At 31.4% G+C, this 16,222-nt stretch overlaps 3 protein-coding genes across 3 annotated transcripts; all 3 read right to left on the bottom strand.

Annotated features, from left to right (window-relative positions):
• Window positions 1–8,381: 8,381 nt before the first annotated feature.
• Window positions 8,382–10,248, bottom strand: LOC123692252 (histidine-rich glycoprotein-like). Its single transcript, XM_045636974.1, has 4 exons — window positions 10,111–10,248; window positions 9,176–9,829; window positions 8,906–9,075; window positions 8,382–8,582 (listed from the first exon to the last, which is right to left on the bottom strand). The coding sequence occupies exons 1-4, from the start codon at window positions 10,120–10,122 to the stop codon at window positions 8,498–8,500; spliced, it is 921 nt and encodes a 306-aa protein (XP_045492930.1). The 5' UTR covers window positions 10,123–10,248; the 3' UTR covers window positions 8,382–8,497.
• A 945-nt stretch (window positions 10,249–11,193) lies between these two features.
• On the bottom strand, window positions 11,194–14,196 carry LOC123692245 (TBC1 domain family member 5 homolog A-like). Its single transcript, XM_045636966.1, has 4 exons — window positions 13,683–14,196; window positions 13,480–13,608; window positions 13,328–13,356; window positions 11,194–13,228 (listed from the first exon to the last, which is right to left on the bottom strand). The coding sequence occupies exons 1-4, from the start codon at window positions 13,689–13,691 to the stop codon at window positions 11,296–11,298; spliced, it is 2,100 nt and encodes a 699-aa protein (XP_045492922.1). The 5' UTR covers window positions 13,692–14,196; the 3' UTR covers window positions 11,194–11,295.
• A 130-nt stretch (window positions 14,197–14,326) lies between these two features.
• LOC123692259 (histidine-rich glycoprotein-like) lies at window positions 14,327–15,783 on the bottom strand. The gene is made up of 4 exons (XM_045636984.1): window positions 15,667–15,783; window positions 15,319–15,453; window positions 15,078–15,115; window positions 14,327–14,944 (listed from the first exon to the last, which is right to left on the bottom strand). Exons 1-4 carry the CDS (start codon window positions 15,673–15,675, stop codon window positions 14,470–14,472), a joined length of 657 nt encoding a protein of 218 aa, XP_045492940.1. The 5' UTR covers window positions 15,676–15,783; the 3' UTR covers window positions 14,327–14,469.
• Window positions 15,784–16,222: the final 439 nt, after the last annotated feature.

Genomic DNA, 16,222 nt, shown 5'->3' with positions numbered 1-16,222 from the left:
GTTAAATGAGTAACGATATAGTATATATAACTATAATTTTCTTGACAAAAATATATCAAGTAAGAAACAGTAAAATGTATAATTAATAAAATACTTACGATCATGTACGTTTTAATTAATTTGTAATATTTTGAAAAAGAGCGTTCTACAAGGAAATAGATATTTAGTTTTGAATGTTAATTATATTCAGATATTATAATGTAATTAGAGTAATTATACAATATACACACTTAAATTATTTGGTAATAATATTTTAGACCTGAAATTGTTTTTAGCTTGCATTATAGCGGCCTTATATCGATATTGCATACATAATTATATTATTTTTTAATTGCGTAGTAGTTATAGACCATCAATAATTTATAAAAATAGGGAATTTTTGAAATGAAAATTTCGAAACCAACCGTTTTTTAGAAAATTATTTTTTTTCCCAGTTTTGTGTTTATTGTGAAGAACGAGTGCCAATTATGAGGGAACTTTATTTCCCTTTGACATACCGATACTTACGAACAAATATTAGAAAATTAGATGGTATATAAAATTGGAAATTTAAATAATAAAGACATTTTCAGAGTAATGATAATACAAGGATTTAATTCCTACAGGTTACATAAATTTATTTTCAGAATACGCTTATCCGTTTATTGTATTTAAAAGTTCAGAAATTTTCTTTTGTATAAGTTCTTAAGAATAAATAGAAATAAATGGGCGGGTGTGCAATAATATCTAAATGGGTATAGATAAATAATAGCCATTAACAGATGTTATCGATAACTATGCATTCTCACAACGTGACCTCTTGGCTCCCACGGACACGAAAGATGTCGATTCTAATGACAATCTATGCAATTAGTACCTATAGGGCTAAAATAAACATGACTCTTGGCTTTAAAGGCTTTTTCTCCATTTTCTTTTTTTTTCTACCCATATGTTTGTTCAAATATGACGATAATATTTTTTTTTACATAATATGTACATAATATATTAACCTAGCCCTAAAAAGTATGCAGTGACTTAGGTCAAAAATAGGATCATTTGTGTCGAGATATAAGTTATATAAACTAACAATATAAAGAGGAAAATTTTGTATTTTTGTATATGAAAATAATAAAATCTACATCTCAAAAATATAAAAAAGCTTTTACCGAAAGCTCATCACAATTTTTTACCTAGGTTCCCGGCAAAGTCAGAGCAAGTACCTAGCTAGTTTTATTCATTTTCGCAAAAACATTTATTGAGCACGAATTTCCCACATAATCTCTGCAGCTTATATAACAGTTTTCTGCTTTAATTTACGCGTGAGTTATCAATAACTAGATTGATTTTATCTTTTCCACTAATTCTATATTTAGTTCATAACTGGCTGTAAATAAATTAGCTGTGGAAATTTAAATAAGCCAATAAAAGTTACTTCTCTCTCAAAACTAAATTGACATACTTCCCTTCCCATTCAATTTATATATAATACAAAGGTGTTTGATATTTAGTTTTATAGCATCCAAATGCTTTATAAATGACTAGCTTTCCGCCTGCGGCTTCGCCCGCGTTTTCAAAGAAAAACCCGCATAGTTCCCGTTCCCGTGGGATTTCCGGGATAAAACCTAGCCTATGTTACTCGTGGATAATGTAGCTTGCAAATGGTGAAAGAATTTTTAAAATCGGTCCAGTAGTTTATGAGCCTATTCGTTACAATCAATCAAACAAACAAACAAACAAAGTTTTCCTCTTTATAATATTAGTGTAGATAAATATTTACAGAATAAAAAGAAAACGATCATGTGGTGTGATTAGATTTTTCTTCTTTTTTTATAAATTTATCGTAACACAGGTGGCATCAATCAATCAGCGGCAAAAATTTATGAATCTGGCTCTTCTTTTACTATATGAGTGTTGCTAGGTTACATTAATTAAATGTTGTAAATAATATGAATATTTGAAATGCAAATTGCAATTATAGTAAGTTTGGAAATTAATTATATTATTCACAAAGGTGTGTTTAGCACATAGGGTGAATTGGAATATGTGAACTTATATCGATTAAACTAGCAATAATTTACATAACATAACGTCCTGCTCTAGTTTTACAAGAGAACCTATTTGTAATACTTAATGTCTCCTAAACACATTATTCTAATATTAGTTATATTTCTCAAACGTATAAGATCACTAAATAGATCTATATATGCATAATTTATGATAATAATAAATGTGTCTGTTTGTAATATTAAAATAACTGCTTTTTACTAAATGCATATGAATGTATGAACGGCATTAAATAACACTAAGATTTAAATACCACCTAATTTATGCGGGTAAAACCGCAGGACGCAACTAGTAGGTATTTATATAAGAATACTATCTAGTTAATTAGAAATATCACCGTAATTCAAGTAATAGTAATTGGCAAACATCAAGAACATATATCAAAAATTCAAGAATACATTCAAAATATATTCGCACTCGATTCGCAACAATAATAAAACGTATAAATCTTCTCTAATATATAAAAATCAATGCCACTTTTCGTTGTAATTCCATAACTCGAGAACGGCTGAACCGATTTCGATAATTCTTTTTTTATTATATTCCTTGAAGTACGAGGATGGTTCTTATGTAGAGAAAACGTTAATATGTACCACGGGCGAAGCCGGGGCGGACCGCTAGTCTAATATATAAAAATCAATGCCACTTTTCGTTGTAATTCCATAACTCGAGAACGGCTGAACCGATTTCGATAATTCTTTTTTTATTATATTCCTTGAAGTACGAGGATGGTTCTTATGTAGAGAAAACGTTAATATGTACCACGGGCGAAGCCGGGGCGGACCGCTAGTAAATTATGATTACGTACTTGACATCATAATTCATATTACATCAATGGAGGTTTTATTTCCGCTTTATCGATTCAGTTTATGTGAAGCACAGTCGAGCAATTAATCAGTTAGGACTTGCTATTAATGCGAATAGAAGTGTTTATACTTTATACAATGGTGCTTACTATGGATTTATACAGGGTGTCCCACTGTTGGTATACTAAGCTCAAAGGAGGTTATAATTTTGCATACGCTGTGTACGAAAAAAAATACTTATAAAATTCCAGACGCTTTTTTTTTCAAATAGATGAATTCTTAAAACTCTACGTGTACAGTGTACACCAATAACAAGCAACCCGCCCAACTTTGCCACTAGCACGTGAGCTATCGATTAAGATTATGTTTTCATAGATAAAATGCTTACATTAGAGAAGCGGTATATGCGGCTGCACGAAGCTAGAGAAGAAAAGAAGGATTTTCAGGAAAAATTTAGCAAAAAGTTTTTGACATAATTTTGTTGTTTAAGAATTTTTTACGTGATCAGTGTATGCAAAATTACAAATCCCTTCGCGCTTAATATACCAATAGTGGGACACCCTGTACCTTTAAGTGAATTAATCAAATTTATTTTAGATAATCGGTATTTACTAGATATGCGTATTCAAAAATATACCTTATTTGTCATACAGTTTTATCAACGCTGTTTAGAGCTTAATTATAAGTAAAGTAGCATACTATACAGGTTGCTCAACTCTTTTTCAGCAGCTTTATCGTAGATTTCGATATCCGTTTCAAATTTGTAAAAATTTTAGATTGTATTTCATTGATTGATTTTTAGAGTAGAGACGGCATAATTAACACACGACAATAATTAAGTCAAACTCTACATATTCGTTTTAATACTAAAGTATGATTCTGGATTCAAAATTTTTATAAAATTTATCACCAATAAACTTCTGTATTTAAATCGGTATTGCGTAAAATATAATGTCATTTTGCAAACATATAGTACGTTAGTTATTAAGTGACCCTACGTAGTTACACATGTGCTGTAATTTACGTAGGTAAAGGAGGTTAGATAAGGACAGTAGTGCCTTGCACAAGTACTAAGCTCTTAAGCTCACAACTCAATACAAATTATGCAACTCTCACGTCTAGGACTTGAAGTGTTTTGAGCTAATTGCTTTAAAATCTTACAACTTTAATAGTTAATTAATGTGCGCTTTGGAATTAAAGAATATGTTAGCTTTATTTTTCTATAAAATACAGTCTTATACCTTATAATTACTCCGATTGGAAGTACCTCTACACTTGAGTGTGGAAACTTTTTCTGTAAAAGATTAGGACAATGTTTATTGATTCTATGCAGTGCTCAAAGTTCATCGAAAGTTGAAACTTCGTAATATAATGTTGTAAATAGTTCAACAACATATTATCATATGGCGTACGTAACACAAGTAAATAAATCGATCGATCAATAACGAGTTTAAGATATATATTGTTTGATGACTAGTTTCTCGGCACGTACCAAGACAGGCGAGTAAAATGTAATAACTAATTCCTTTACGTAATATGCTCAAACTGGCGCGAGGCTTCAAATTCAATGTAATTTTGTATTTATTAAGTGTACAAGGTTAATATACTAAATAAATAAACGGGGAAAGGAACTAGAATCATTCAATATAACAACATTACTTAAATGTAATTACTTTAATGGGTTTACAAGTCTTCAACGAATTGGATTTTGCCCGCAACGTCGTCGGTGTTTTGTTTAGTTTTAATCTTTTTTTTTTACTCAATTCTATTAACTAATTCAAATATTCACAATTGCGCATTATTTGCTTGTTTGTCTACTTTTTTCTGACACAAATAGAGCACTACTCTTTTAATTATAATAATATACAACAATAGATTTCCGCCCGCGGCTTCGCCCGCGTTTGCAAAGGAAAACCCGCATAGTTCCCGTTCCCGTGGGATTTCCGGGATAAAAACTATCCTATGTGTTAATCCAAGTTACCCTCTATATATGTGCTAAATTTCATTGTAATCGGTTCAGTAGTTTTTACGTGAAAGAGTAACAAACATCCATACAAACTTTCGCATTTATAATATTAGTAGGATGACATACTGCAGTCTAAGCTTTTCTATAAACACGTTAAGAACTGGGATCATCCAGATTATTCGAAGTTGATTAAATCCAGTATTCGTTGTTATTAAGGCGTTAATTACCACTTTCACTATAAGCTTCAGATGACAAAAAGGCCAAGAGCGATTACTCAATAAACCTTTTACACCTGGACATACAAGTAAAGGTACAAGATTCGATCGTGAGTACGATGACAAACTGATCATTGGAACTTCGAACGGAAGGTCAACCGAGCTTTTATAAAAGCATTGAATTAACATTTATTTTTTTAAAAATGATTTATCGTTCTAAAAATAGTTGATACTTGAAAATTGATTTGCTTGTTCAGATTAAATATCGCTTCTAGAAAAATCGCATAAAATACATGAGTATATTAAGCCTTTCCATCATGCGAATTTATTCACAATCCTAGCAATGCCTTTGAATATCTTTGTTCCATGACGGTTACATAGTATTCAAATGTCACGGAACTAGACATTATAATAGGTCAAACTAGCTGTTTATGAGTGTCAGTAGGGCACTACCTAGAGTTGAACGAAGTAAATCACGTTATTGTCACCAAGTAATTAATAACAATATGGGTAAAATCTTATTTGCTTAGTTTTGGTACAGGTTAATTGAAATGCCTCTGAAAGAATACTAACGCGGTTGCTATTATGTTTTCGTAATTGTGACCCAAGTAGGTATCCATTGTCGGTGCCCCTTGATCAAAATGACATTTTAAAGGCGAGGATATATTATGTATACGCCTTGTCATTCTTCGACTACGCCTATATATTGTCAAAGGTGAATTGAAAGCACAGGGTCAAAGTTTATGCTTAGGCTCCTATAATATGGATTGGTTTTAAATATGTTTAAACTTACACGGATTCGGAGTATTCCTATTAAAATAACTTTCCTTTAATTTTAACATAAAATTCATTCCGATCATTTTATAATTTATTTTAAATGTACAAATGGCGGCCTTATAGCTCAAAGCCATCTCTGCCAGGCAACCTTTAGGCAAAGGACAAATTATAACTTAAGAAAAAAATATTGAATTAAAACAAAGCATAATACATAAAATACTATAAGTACCTATATAACTACATGTTTATAGTTGTCCGAACTTTGTTGTTCTTAAACATTTTGCACACAAACTTTTACGTGTGTAATTTATATGTAATAAAAAACGGCACATATTATTTGCACTTTCAAAATTTATTCAAACACTTATCACTATCAGTAGATGTTAGAAGGGTATTTATCTCGATTCGAAAAGTGGTTGTATCAGACTGATTAATCTTGTTAAGTAATCATATAATCTATGATCTGCATAGTGAGTAATTCATATGCGTATTACGTACGTGCCTGTCGCGACTTCAATTTAATTTGGTCCAGAAAAAGTTGCATTTTGACAGTTCTTCGGAGTCTGTATGGCGCATGCCTTGTTAAATAGCCTCAAGGTACGTAAAAGTGTAAGTATATGATGTTGAATATGTGTAACACTTCTAATGCTTTTCGTAAGTTTAGGAGTATGTTATATGTGTTTGTAATATTTTAATTTCAAGTAATGATTGCTCTTTGATCTGGCTACCTTCCGAAACTAAACTACTTTTAGCAATTTACCATTAACTATCAGTTTGTACAAATTGTTTAAAACAAAAAAATTCCGTATATTTATGGCACTTGAGCCATATTTCGTAACTTAGTACTCAATCTATAATTTACTAGCTAAACTACAATATCCCTAGCGTAGGGATAGAGTCGAATATTTCCTTATCTCTGTACCATATAAGGTTGGGTTCAAATGGTGAATTACAATACTGGCTGAACTGTTGTATTATGTGGTATTATAAATTATATTTTAGGTTAAAACGTGCAGCTTGCTTGAACGTAGTCACAAGTGCGTTGTTTTCGGGTCACAAGGAAATACCAGTCCTTTTTATCTCAGTGCTATAAGTACCAATATCCGACTTAGATACTTTTAATGACACTTACATATTTTTTTATAAAATATTCATCTATGTTATGTATTTTTGGACTGTAATTGCTAGTAGTTATTGCGTTATAAGGAAAGGAAATCGCAAAAAATATCCTCAGCTGACGCCTCTATGGTATTTTAGTCCTAGAGGTCTTGTTTTTAATACCAACCTTGCAAATATATAAGAGACATTTAGCAAAATGTTGTTGTCTCATCTCTGTACATTAAATGTTTCTGTACATAATATCTTGTATCTACCAAGAATACGGAAATAACTATTTATTTATAATTTACTTGTAAAAGCACTGTTTCTTCATCACCCTATGAAGAATAAAAACGGCAATTAAATTAATGTGTTACTCCTATCGTTATAACATTACTGATTTGGATAACTTTACTGCAATTAACAAATAGAATAGTATAGATACTACTGAAAATACACACTAATTTCATTAGCACCTATGAATTATTTTCTCGCCTAAAGGATTTTTAACTTTTATAAAGGGAAACTTTATCTTGGTTTTAAGTTTGTTATGATGACTTTTAAAATAGTTTCTGAATTATTAAGATATAAGTAGGTAGGCAGGTATATGAGATATTACTTAAGTCCATATATCTTATCCTTCCGTAAAGGACAGATGCATTTGTAAGTTACTTTTACTCAGTTTTGACTCCAACTGCTGAAAGTGACCAGCCTTCTGTGCTCTGCTTTGCTGAGACTTTCTATAAAAGTAATGTAAAAATAATAAAAATATCTAAAATAAACATGACATATGGTTATAGCTATAAAATTCTTCGTAATTGAATATCTATTAGAAATTGGTGTGCAATAAAGTCCTTGTAAAAACAAGATTAATCTCGTGTTTAATTAGTATTACAATCAATTAATCGGGCAGCAAGATTTGATTACCTATAGTATTAATTGAAATTGTGTTTATGACTTGAACTTTTTACTACCAAACTATTTAGTAATCTGTGCTTAACTTAGCATGAAGAAGTTGCACCCATACGAAGTTTTATGGTTCCTCCTTACAAATTTACAATATTATGGAAAATATTTTTTCACGTTAATAGCATGAATTAAAATTTAATAGGCGTCATTTTGTCTTGCGGGATTGAGCGCGATTATCCGATATCGATTATTTACAGAAAGTTCTTAACCACTTATTTAATTTATTATTTATCTCCTTTATAATCACGCCATCTATTGAAATAAATACAAATTACAATGCTGTACATTTGCGCCAAAGTGAAACGGTGAAAGGCATATGCACTTTAATCATTCGCATAAAAGTTCTTTATCATACACATAGATGATACGATATTAAAACTCTCCACTTCTATTTAATAGATTCAAAATAAAAGAAAAAAAACAGGAGAAAAGAGGAATCTATTAAATCCTTAAAAAATGTCCAGGTAGGAATTTAATAAGGGACTTATTAGGAAATAAAAGACAATATTTTGTTTTTTTCAATGCTTTTAATAAAAAGCCTTTGCAACTTTGTAAATTTAAAGTAGCTAATAATTTCTTTTCCATACTCGAGGTCAAATAAAAAGTTGGCGAAGTCGATATTCTTAATTGGCGTAGCCATGGCCATGATGTCGATCATGATGATGATAATGTGGATGAACAGACTTGTAGTGGACATTAGCGCGGAAGCTGCAGACAAAAGCATTATATTTTTAATTGCACTGTAAATGTAAGTTAAGAAAACATTTTTAATCTTTTTCGTGTTCGATAAATCGTTTATTATATAGTTAAAACTATCATCATAAACTATATGAGTCCTTCTAAGTAAGAAATTAGCAAATTATAAGTATAACATGGTATAACTCATATTTTGTTCGATGAAAATTCATTTAAATTTTAATCAATAATCGCGTCCATTCGTCCGCCTAGCAAGCCGCTAAAAGTTTTGAACATAACATTTATTGGTTAAATTGAATTCATATGTTCTAATAAATTTAAACAATAATAATTACCCATGGTGATCATCAGCCTTGTAGTCCACGTGACGGACATGGCCGTCAGGTTGCAGAAGGTGGTAGTTACCAACGACTTGGTCTCCGTGGCGGGTCTCATGCTGACCCTTGACGTCACCAGTGTGAGGGTCGTGCACAGAGTAGGAGAAACTGTACTCCGGGAATGCATGCTGAAAATTGAAATTTTATTAAAAGTCTTTGGATTGCCAAAATATCGTTCATATATCGGGGAAAGTATATAAAAAAATATTTTGATAAAATTGAACTTACGTGTTCCTTATGTTCATGAACATTATGGGCGGGCTCATGATAGCCATGGGCCAAATGTCCGACATTGTGTCCATGATTGTCATGATGTAGATTATCAACGCGATGAACGTGATGAACAGGCGCATGGTGATAACCGTGGTGTTCATGACGAAGAGGTCCGTAGTAGCCGTGGTGTCCATGATGAACGGGCGTGTGATGGTGGCCATAGTTGTATCCGTGGTTATATCCATGAAGCAAATGAGAGTATCCGTGGCGCAGGGGAACGTAGTGGCCGTGATAGCCATGTCCGTGACCGTGATAACCATGATTCAAATGACCGTGGTAGCCGAGGTGTCCCAGGTAGCCGTGGTGACCGTGATGGCTCACGTAACCGTGGTGGCCCAGGTATCCGTGATGTCCGTAGTGACCCAAATGTCCCAGATGACCTAAATTGTATCCATGGTATCCATGGTTATAGTTATGGCCATAGTTGTGACCGTGGTGACTACCATGGCTCAGATAATGACCATAGTTGCCATGAGACAGATGTGGATAACTGTAGTATCCATAACGTTGGGCGTACGGGTAGAGGCCGTGGTGCCCGAGACCGTGAGAATGAGTGTCTAAAACTGCATTACTCTGTACTCCTATAGCCAGGAGGCAGAGAGCGGTTATCTGAAATCAGAAAATTTGAGAAATTAATTAAACTTGCAAAATTTTTATAGCCTGATTATGATATTAAAGTTGTATTAAAATAACTTCGGGGTATGGTAAATAGAAAAGCATGAAATCCGTCTTCACTTAGACATGGTTCACACTGTCACAATGAATTCACTTTTATCTATATTTCTTTCAAAATTAGAATGATGTTAAAATTTTATTAAATTACATAGTTATTAAGTTGCATTGCGCAAATTAGTACGAATAATCTTTAAATACAATATAATAAAACAAACCTGTAACCACATGTCTGTTAATAGCGCTGAAACTTGTAACACTATAATGCAGTCTCTGAAATCAGGCGATCTTTATACTGATGCATCTACTGCAAAAATTAGTGTTTTATATGTGTTAATAAAGACACTTACTGAATTATATCCTGCCTGAAGAGAATTTATCATAACGAGTTTAATTCGTGAAACGTTGATGAGTTTCCTTTGCTACCGTCAAGGGCGGGCGTTATGTTTCTAAACACGCATTGAAAACTGGTCATTAATTAATTATTGATATAATTATTGACACGAGTCTCGCTAATGTTTTCCTAATATTATTTATTGCTTATCTAAGGTTAAACACAATGTCTGTTATACCAGATTTAGTACAAATTAAGAGGAAAATTGTGTCAATGTGATTTGAAATGTTGTTTCAAGATCTAACGTAGTCTGATATACCTTAGTACACACGAAAGAAATTAGTTTATAGAATTTCTTGTTGTTGTTATCAATTGGATTATAGATTATGACGATATTAGATTGTCAATCATTCAAAATTCTTAAACAACTGTACTCATCAAAGTTAAAAATAAAACGCAGTTTAAGTAGGTATCTATTAAAGCAGAGAAGTGAAGATTTTTGTATATCTATATCCAAAAAAAAAGACATGGCATTAATGTAAGGGTCTGTGATTAGAAACAGCTATCATTATTATTATCTCTACTAAGGGTTCAATGAGTGAGCTAAAGAGAGTACATAATTTTGTCTTATGTCTAAATTGATTTGTGGTTAGTTATAAGTATAATTATTATATCGAAGATAATATTTTTCCTATTTTAATTTATATTCTTTTATCAATATTTAACATCATATTTAGCCTAGATAAAAATGAAATAGAGCTCGAATTTTCCATGTGAATGGATATATTTCAGTGTTAGAAAAATTGCAGATATTTCTTATGTGTATTACAAATGGTTAGGGTTTAAATTTTATTATTTATTTTCTTTTATTATATAGGTAGAGCTAGTTAAAAAAGTTAAAATATTTGGACGTATGTGCTCAGATATAAAGCCTCGATTGTGAAAAAGGTTAACAATAAAATGAAAATTGACATATTTAATACATTTATTTATAATATTTTACATAAAAATTATAATCTAGTGTGACATTAGAAATTAATTTACATTTTATTATTTATTATACTTTATATCACTGTACTTCATCATTATAACTTCCGTTATGGCGTCTGTACTCAGGAAGTACATATGGTGGAGGAACTCTTTTTACAGGCATCAAAGTGCCGACAGTATAAAATGAACCATACTCTAACTTAGGCTTATTGGGCTCTTCGTCTTGTTTCGTACTTTCTTGGGGAGGATTAATACCATATTCAAGGTTTCCAGGATTTTTTTCAATGTGTCCACCATATTCTAAAGTATAATCCGATGGTACTGCTAAATTATCTATTGTTGCTATATTTCTTTGAAAACGTTGTATCTGCGGATTGTTACTTTTAACAGTATATGCGATATTTTCATTATAAATATTTTCATCATCATCATTGCCTAATACAGGATGTTGTTGTACACGTAAATCTACTATAGATGCAGCATTTCTCATATATTTCGGCCTATTTAAACTTCTTATATCAATTTCTGGTTCTTTATTATTGTGATTATAACTGCTCTCAGGTCGTGCAATATTGGCGTCATTATTCATTTCATAACCTTTGTTTGTTAATTCATAGTATATTGGTTCAAACAATTCTTTAACTGGATTCACATTCTTTAAAAAATCGGCAACGTACTTTTTATTAGAAAAAATAACCTGGATTATACGTTTTAGGTATGCAATATAATTATTGTCCTCAGCTTCAGGAACATTTCCTTTTAAATTTTGCCTGTAACCATTATTTCGAGGTTGCTGATTTCTATAATTATTATTGGTTCTACGTTCATGTTGTGGGTAATTTGAAGGGTTGCGATCGTAATTCTTCGATAGCAAATTTCTATCCTTATTTGTACTAGGACCAACTCTGCCGAGCGTTTTAGAATCTTTATATCTATTACTATCGGGCGACCCGTTGTAATTATTTTTTTCAACTTCTTCACGGGGTTTGTGAACGACCGCAGGCACATAAATTACTTCGGACAAATTTTCAGGTTCCTTTAAACGTTTGTTATCATATTGTCGGTAGTCAATGTCTTTAGAAACAGAATGTTGCGCTTTTGATTTTATACTATTTTTTACTTCTTCACGAGGTTTATAAACAACTGTAGGCTCGTAAACTTCTTCGGACAAATTTTCAGGTTCCTTTAAACGTTTGTTATCATGTTGTCGGTAATCAATGTCTTCAGAAACAGAATGTTGCGTTTTTGATTTTATACTATTTTTTACTTCTTCACGAGGTTTATAAAAAACCTCAGGCACGTAAACTTGTTTGGACAAATCTTCTGGTTCCTTAAAACGTTTGTTATCATATTGTCGATAATCAATATCTTCAGAAACAGGTTTTGATTTTATATTGTCTTCAAAACGTGCATAGCTGTTACTTACAGGTAACTCTTGTCCAGTTTTAAAAGGATGTTGATTATTATTATTAGTTTCATCAATATCATCTTCCACGTTCGCGTTAATTTTCTTTTTTAAAAGTACTTCTTGTACAACATCTTTGAAATGTATACCACTTTGTTTTGCGTTATTGTTAGATATAATATTTGCCACATCTTTAAATTGAAAACCACTTCGTTGTGCGTTATTGTTAGATCTCATATTCCCATTACTTAATTCAGTCTTCTCAGCAAGATTCGGGTAGTTGTTATTATTAGGTAAATTTATTATTTTGATTGGTTGTATCTGGTCGTGATAGAAATTACGTTGTGTATTAAATAACGCATCATTAACTCTATGTTCTTTATGAAATATATTGTTCTTTTTCGGAAAAAACAACGGTCCAGGATAATTTGCTAAACTTGGAACTATTTCGCTGTGTGGTAAAATGTTATTATCTGATTGAATTGAACCACCGTTTAAGTAGCTGTTATCATTAAAACCATAGTTGTTAAATATATAACTTGGATTTATATTATTCTGGTTATTTTCATTATTATTAGCCCAGTATGGTATGTTGATTGGAGGTGATCTGTAAAATTTGAAATGTATTAGAAACATTGTTTATGATGCAGGAAATTGAGAAGTCAGGATTACTATTTATTTAATCATTAATAAGTAAAATACATACATATGATCCACGTCAACGTTCCATTTGTTCTGTAAAAGTTAGAAGGAGGTTATCTTTAAAACACAATGGAATAGCTTTTCTGGTTATTAATTATTAAGAGATATAATATAATGGCCAAGTTAAAGGATAAAATTGGTTAAAAATAAACTTACTGTTATATCACGATTATAATTTAGCAATAATCCGTCGGTTACATCCTCTGTGCTGTAACTATTACCATACGCATTAAGTTCCGTATCAATGGCAATACACCTTGTTACTATGGCAGCAAATATCAGGAACTGAAAGACGATTCAACAGCATTAATAATCCAAACACATTATTATTTTTATTATTTTTTTAGCACGTGTCTTACTTGAATCATGATTCAGAAGTATATTGCATGTTCGATTCGCTGATAATGTGTGTATTAAGAACGGTAATACTACGTATGGTGATTAACGATCTCAATTACTTATTACAAAAAAATATCTGCCACAATCTCAAGCATAATTGTTATGTTAAACGTTAAATCGCGTGAACAAAATAGATACTTAATTAGGAATATTTAGCATAACTCAAATGAAGAGCTACCTAACGTAGTATAACAATGTACATAATACATATACCTGTGTACAAATATGGAAACTGAATTTCTCTATCAGTCTAATTATAGCCGTTTGCTCATAATATGGATAATTATTCAATCAGATTTTTTAATTGGCTTAATTTTATGATGAGGAACAAAAATATGTATCTAATATATAATTTATATACTTAATATTATCCTCATGAACGTTAAACGTTATCTGAGTGATAGGGAAATTCTACCTTGTTATTTTTTAATATTTATGCTTTTCAGTTTTTATTCCCAGAATAATACCTACTCATAGTTTGATATCTTTTCTCTATTTGATCATTTTAAGAAATAAATAACTACCTTGTAACTACTATAATGACATAATATTATCTAATATCACATAAATTGTGAAAAATTAATTTTGAAAATAAAACATAATATAAGTATTTTTAATTTTTAATGCAACAATTTATAAAAAAATAAGTGATACAAATATATAGAAACAAAATATCAAATTTAAAAACAATTAGCGTTAAAATTAAAGCTGGCCGGAGAATATATCGTTCAGTCAAGATTTATTCATCTAATAATAATTGTCGTATCCTCTATACGAGTCGTAACTACCATATGGATTGTAATAGTTGTATGGTTCGACTTCAGGTTCTTTAACAGGAATGTAGTCTCTTTCAGGGTAGCTGTATCCATAGTTGTGTTCATAGCTATTTTCATATTTCCGTTCTGCATAAGGATAATGACTGTATGATTCTTTTACGGGTGAATAATGACTGATTCCATAGTTTGGTGTAGCGTAGTTTCTTTCTACGTAGGGAGTGTGATGAACAGGAGGTACATAGGGTTTAGGCACGACAGGAACGTGACTGTCATGATAATGTACAGCTTTCGAATAGCCACTGTGTCCAACGTCGTGGTTCAAGTAATTGACTTCTACTTTAGGAACTACATATGGAGTGGGAGGATGGTATGGGATGTATTCATGTCTGTCGCGGTGATCGTGCCTGTCACGGTGGTGGCGGTCGTCGTGGCCTCTATGTCTGTGCCTGTAACATAAAATTGTGTTATCAAACGAGTTTCTACCACTCTGCTCGTTTTTATTTATAGGCGCGATTTAATTTTGGAATATTAAAGTTGAAGAATTTACATCGGATGCTATGAGGATATGGTTAAACTTACGAATGGTGACGATCATGATGGTGTCTATCATGTCTATTCTGAAAATAAAATATTACATTAAAACATTTGCAGATAATAATCTGAAACAATTGATATTCGTAGTTCACATGCAATAAGAAGTTTGCAGTAAGCAATGTCGAGTTTAAGCGAAATATTCTACCAGTGACAAATAAAGATTATAAGCACATTGTAAGATATTTCGGAGATCTTTAGTTTTGGTTTTCGTTGTAGAAATACATACATCTCTCCTGTCGTGATAAGGGTATGGTTCATAATGTCTTATGTAGTCTGTGCTCTCATAGTTTTGAGACAGTTGTGCAACTTGTTCCTCGGCGCTTACAACCCCTGCTACGACTACAGCGGTGAAAAGAAGTAACTGAAATGGTATTAAATATATGTCTTATGAAATATTTAACAATGAAGAATTGAGTTTAATTAAAAAGAACAAGGCCCATCAATCTTCCTCTATTTAAAATATACCTATAACTATGAGGTTGGCGATACACATAATAAGAAAAAATAGTCGAATATTTTCAACGAAAAAAGTATAGGTATTACTCGATTGATTGGAACATTGAAGACGACTTACCTTAATCATGTTGAACGTTTACTGATTGAGCCTCTATTACGCAAAATAACAGATTATCGGTATCTTAAATAGGCATAAAAAGATCAGTTTCAACTATTAGCTTTAATGATTTGCGTGCACGTCCCGGAAATAAGGTATTAATTTATAATGACCAAATGACTTAAAAATATTACCATAACATTCAATAAATCTACGTATGTATAATATTTATGTATGTATTTTACATGATATTCAATAATGTCATTATTTCGTTTTATCTATGTGTACTGTGGCAAATGCATATACTTATGTAATTAAAAAGAAAAATACAGTTATAATTCTAAGGTACTACTTTTCCTGTTCATAATATCTCCAGTAACCATGAAAAGACCTTATTAAAAGATGTTTTTGTCTAAAATACCTATGCGTATGATACCTATGCGTGCGGAAGAGGAAAATTCACATGAAGAAAATTTTAGAAAAAAAAGCTACATTTTAAGCTCCTGCTCATAATATCGCAGCACAGTTAAGTGCATAAAAAGCTACAGGAAATATGAATCTCCTTTACGGTATATGT

Source organism: Colias croceus, chromosome 6, assembly GCF_905220415.1.
Source record: "Colias croceus chromosome 6, ilColCroc2.1".
In the NCBI taxonomy this organism is placed as follows: domain Eukaryota; kingdom Metazoa; phylum Arthropoda; class Insecta; order Lepidoptera; family Pieridae; genus Colias; species Colias croceus.
The sequence above is the reverse complement of the archived record's forward strand: the minus strand, read 5'-3'. Positions and strand labels throughout refer to the sequence as shown.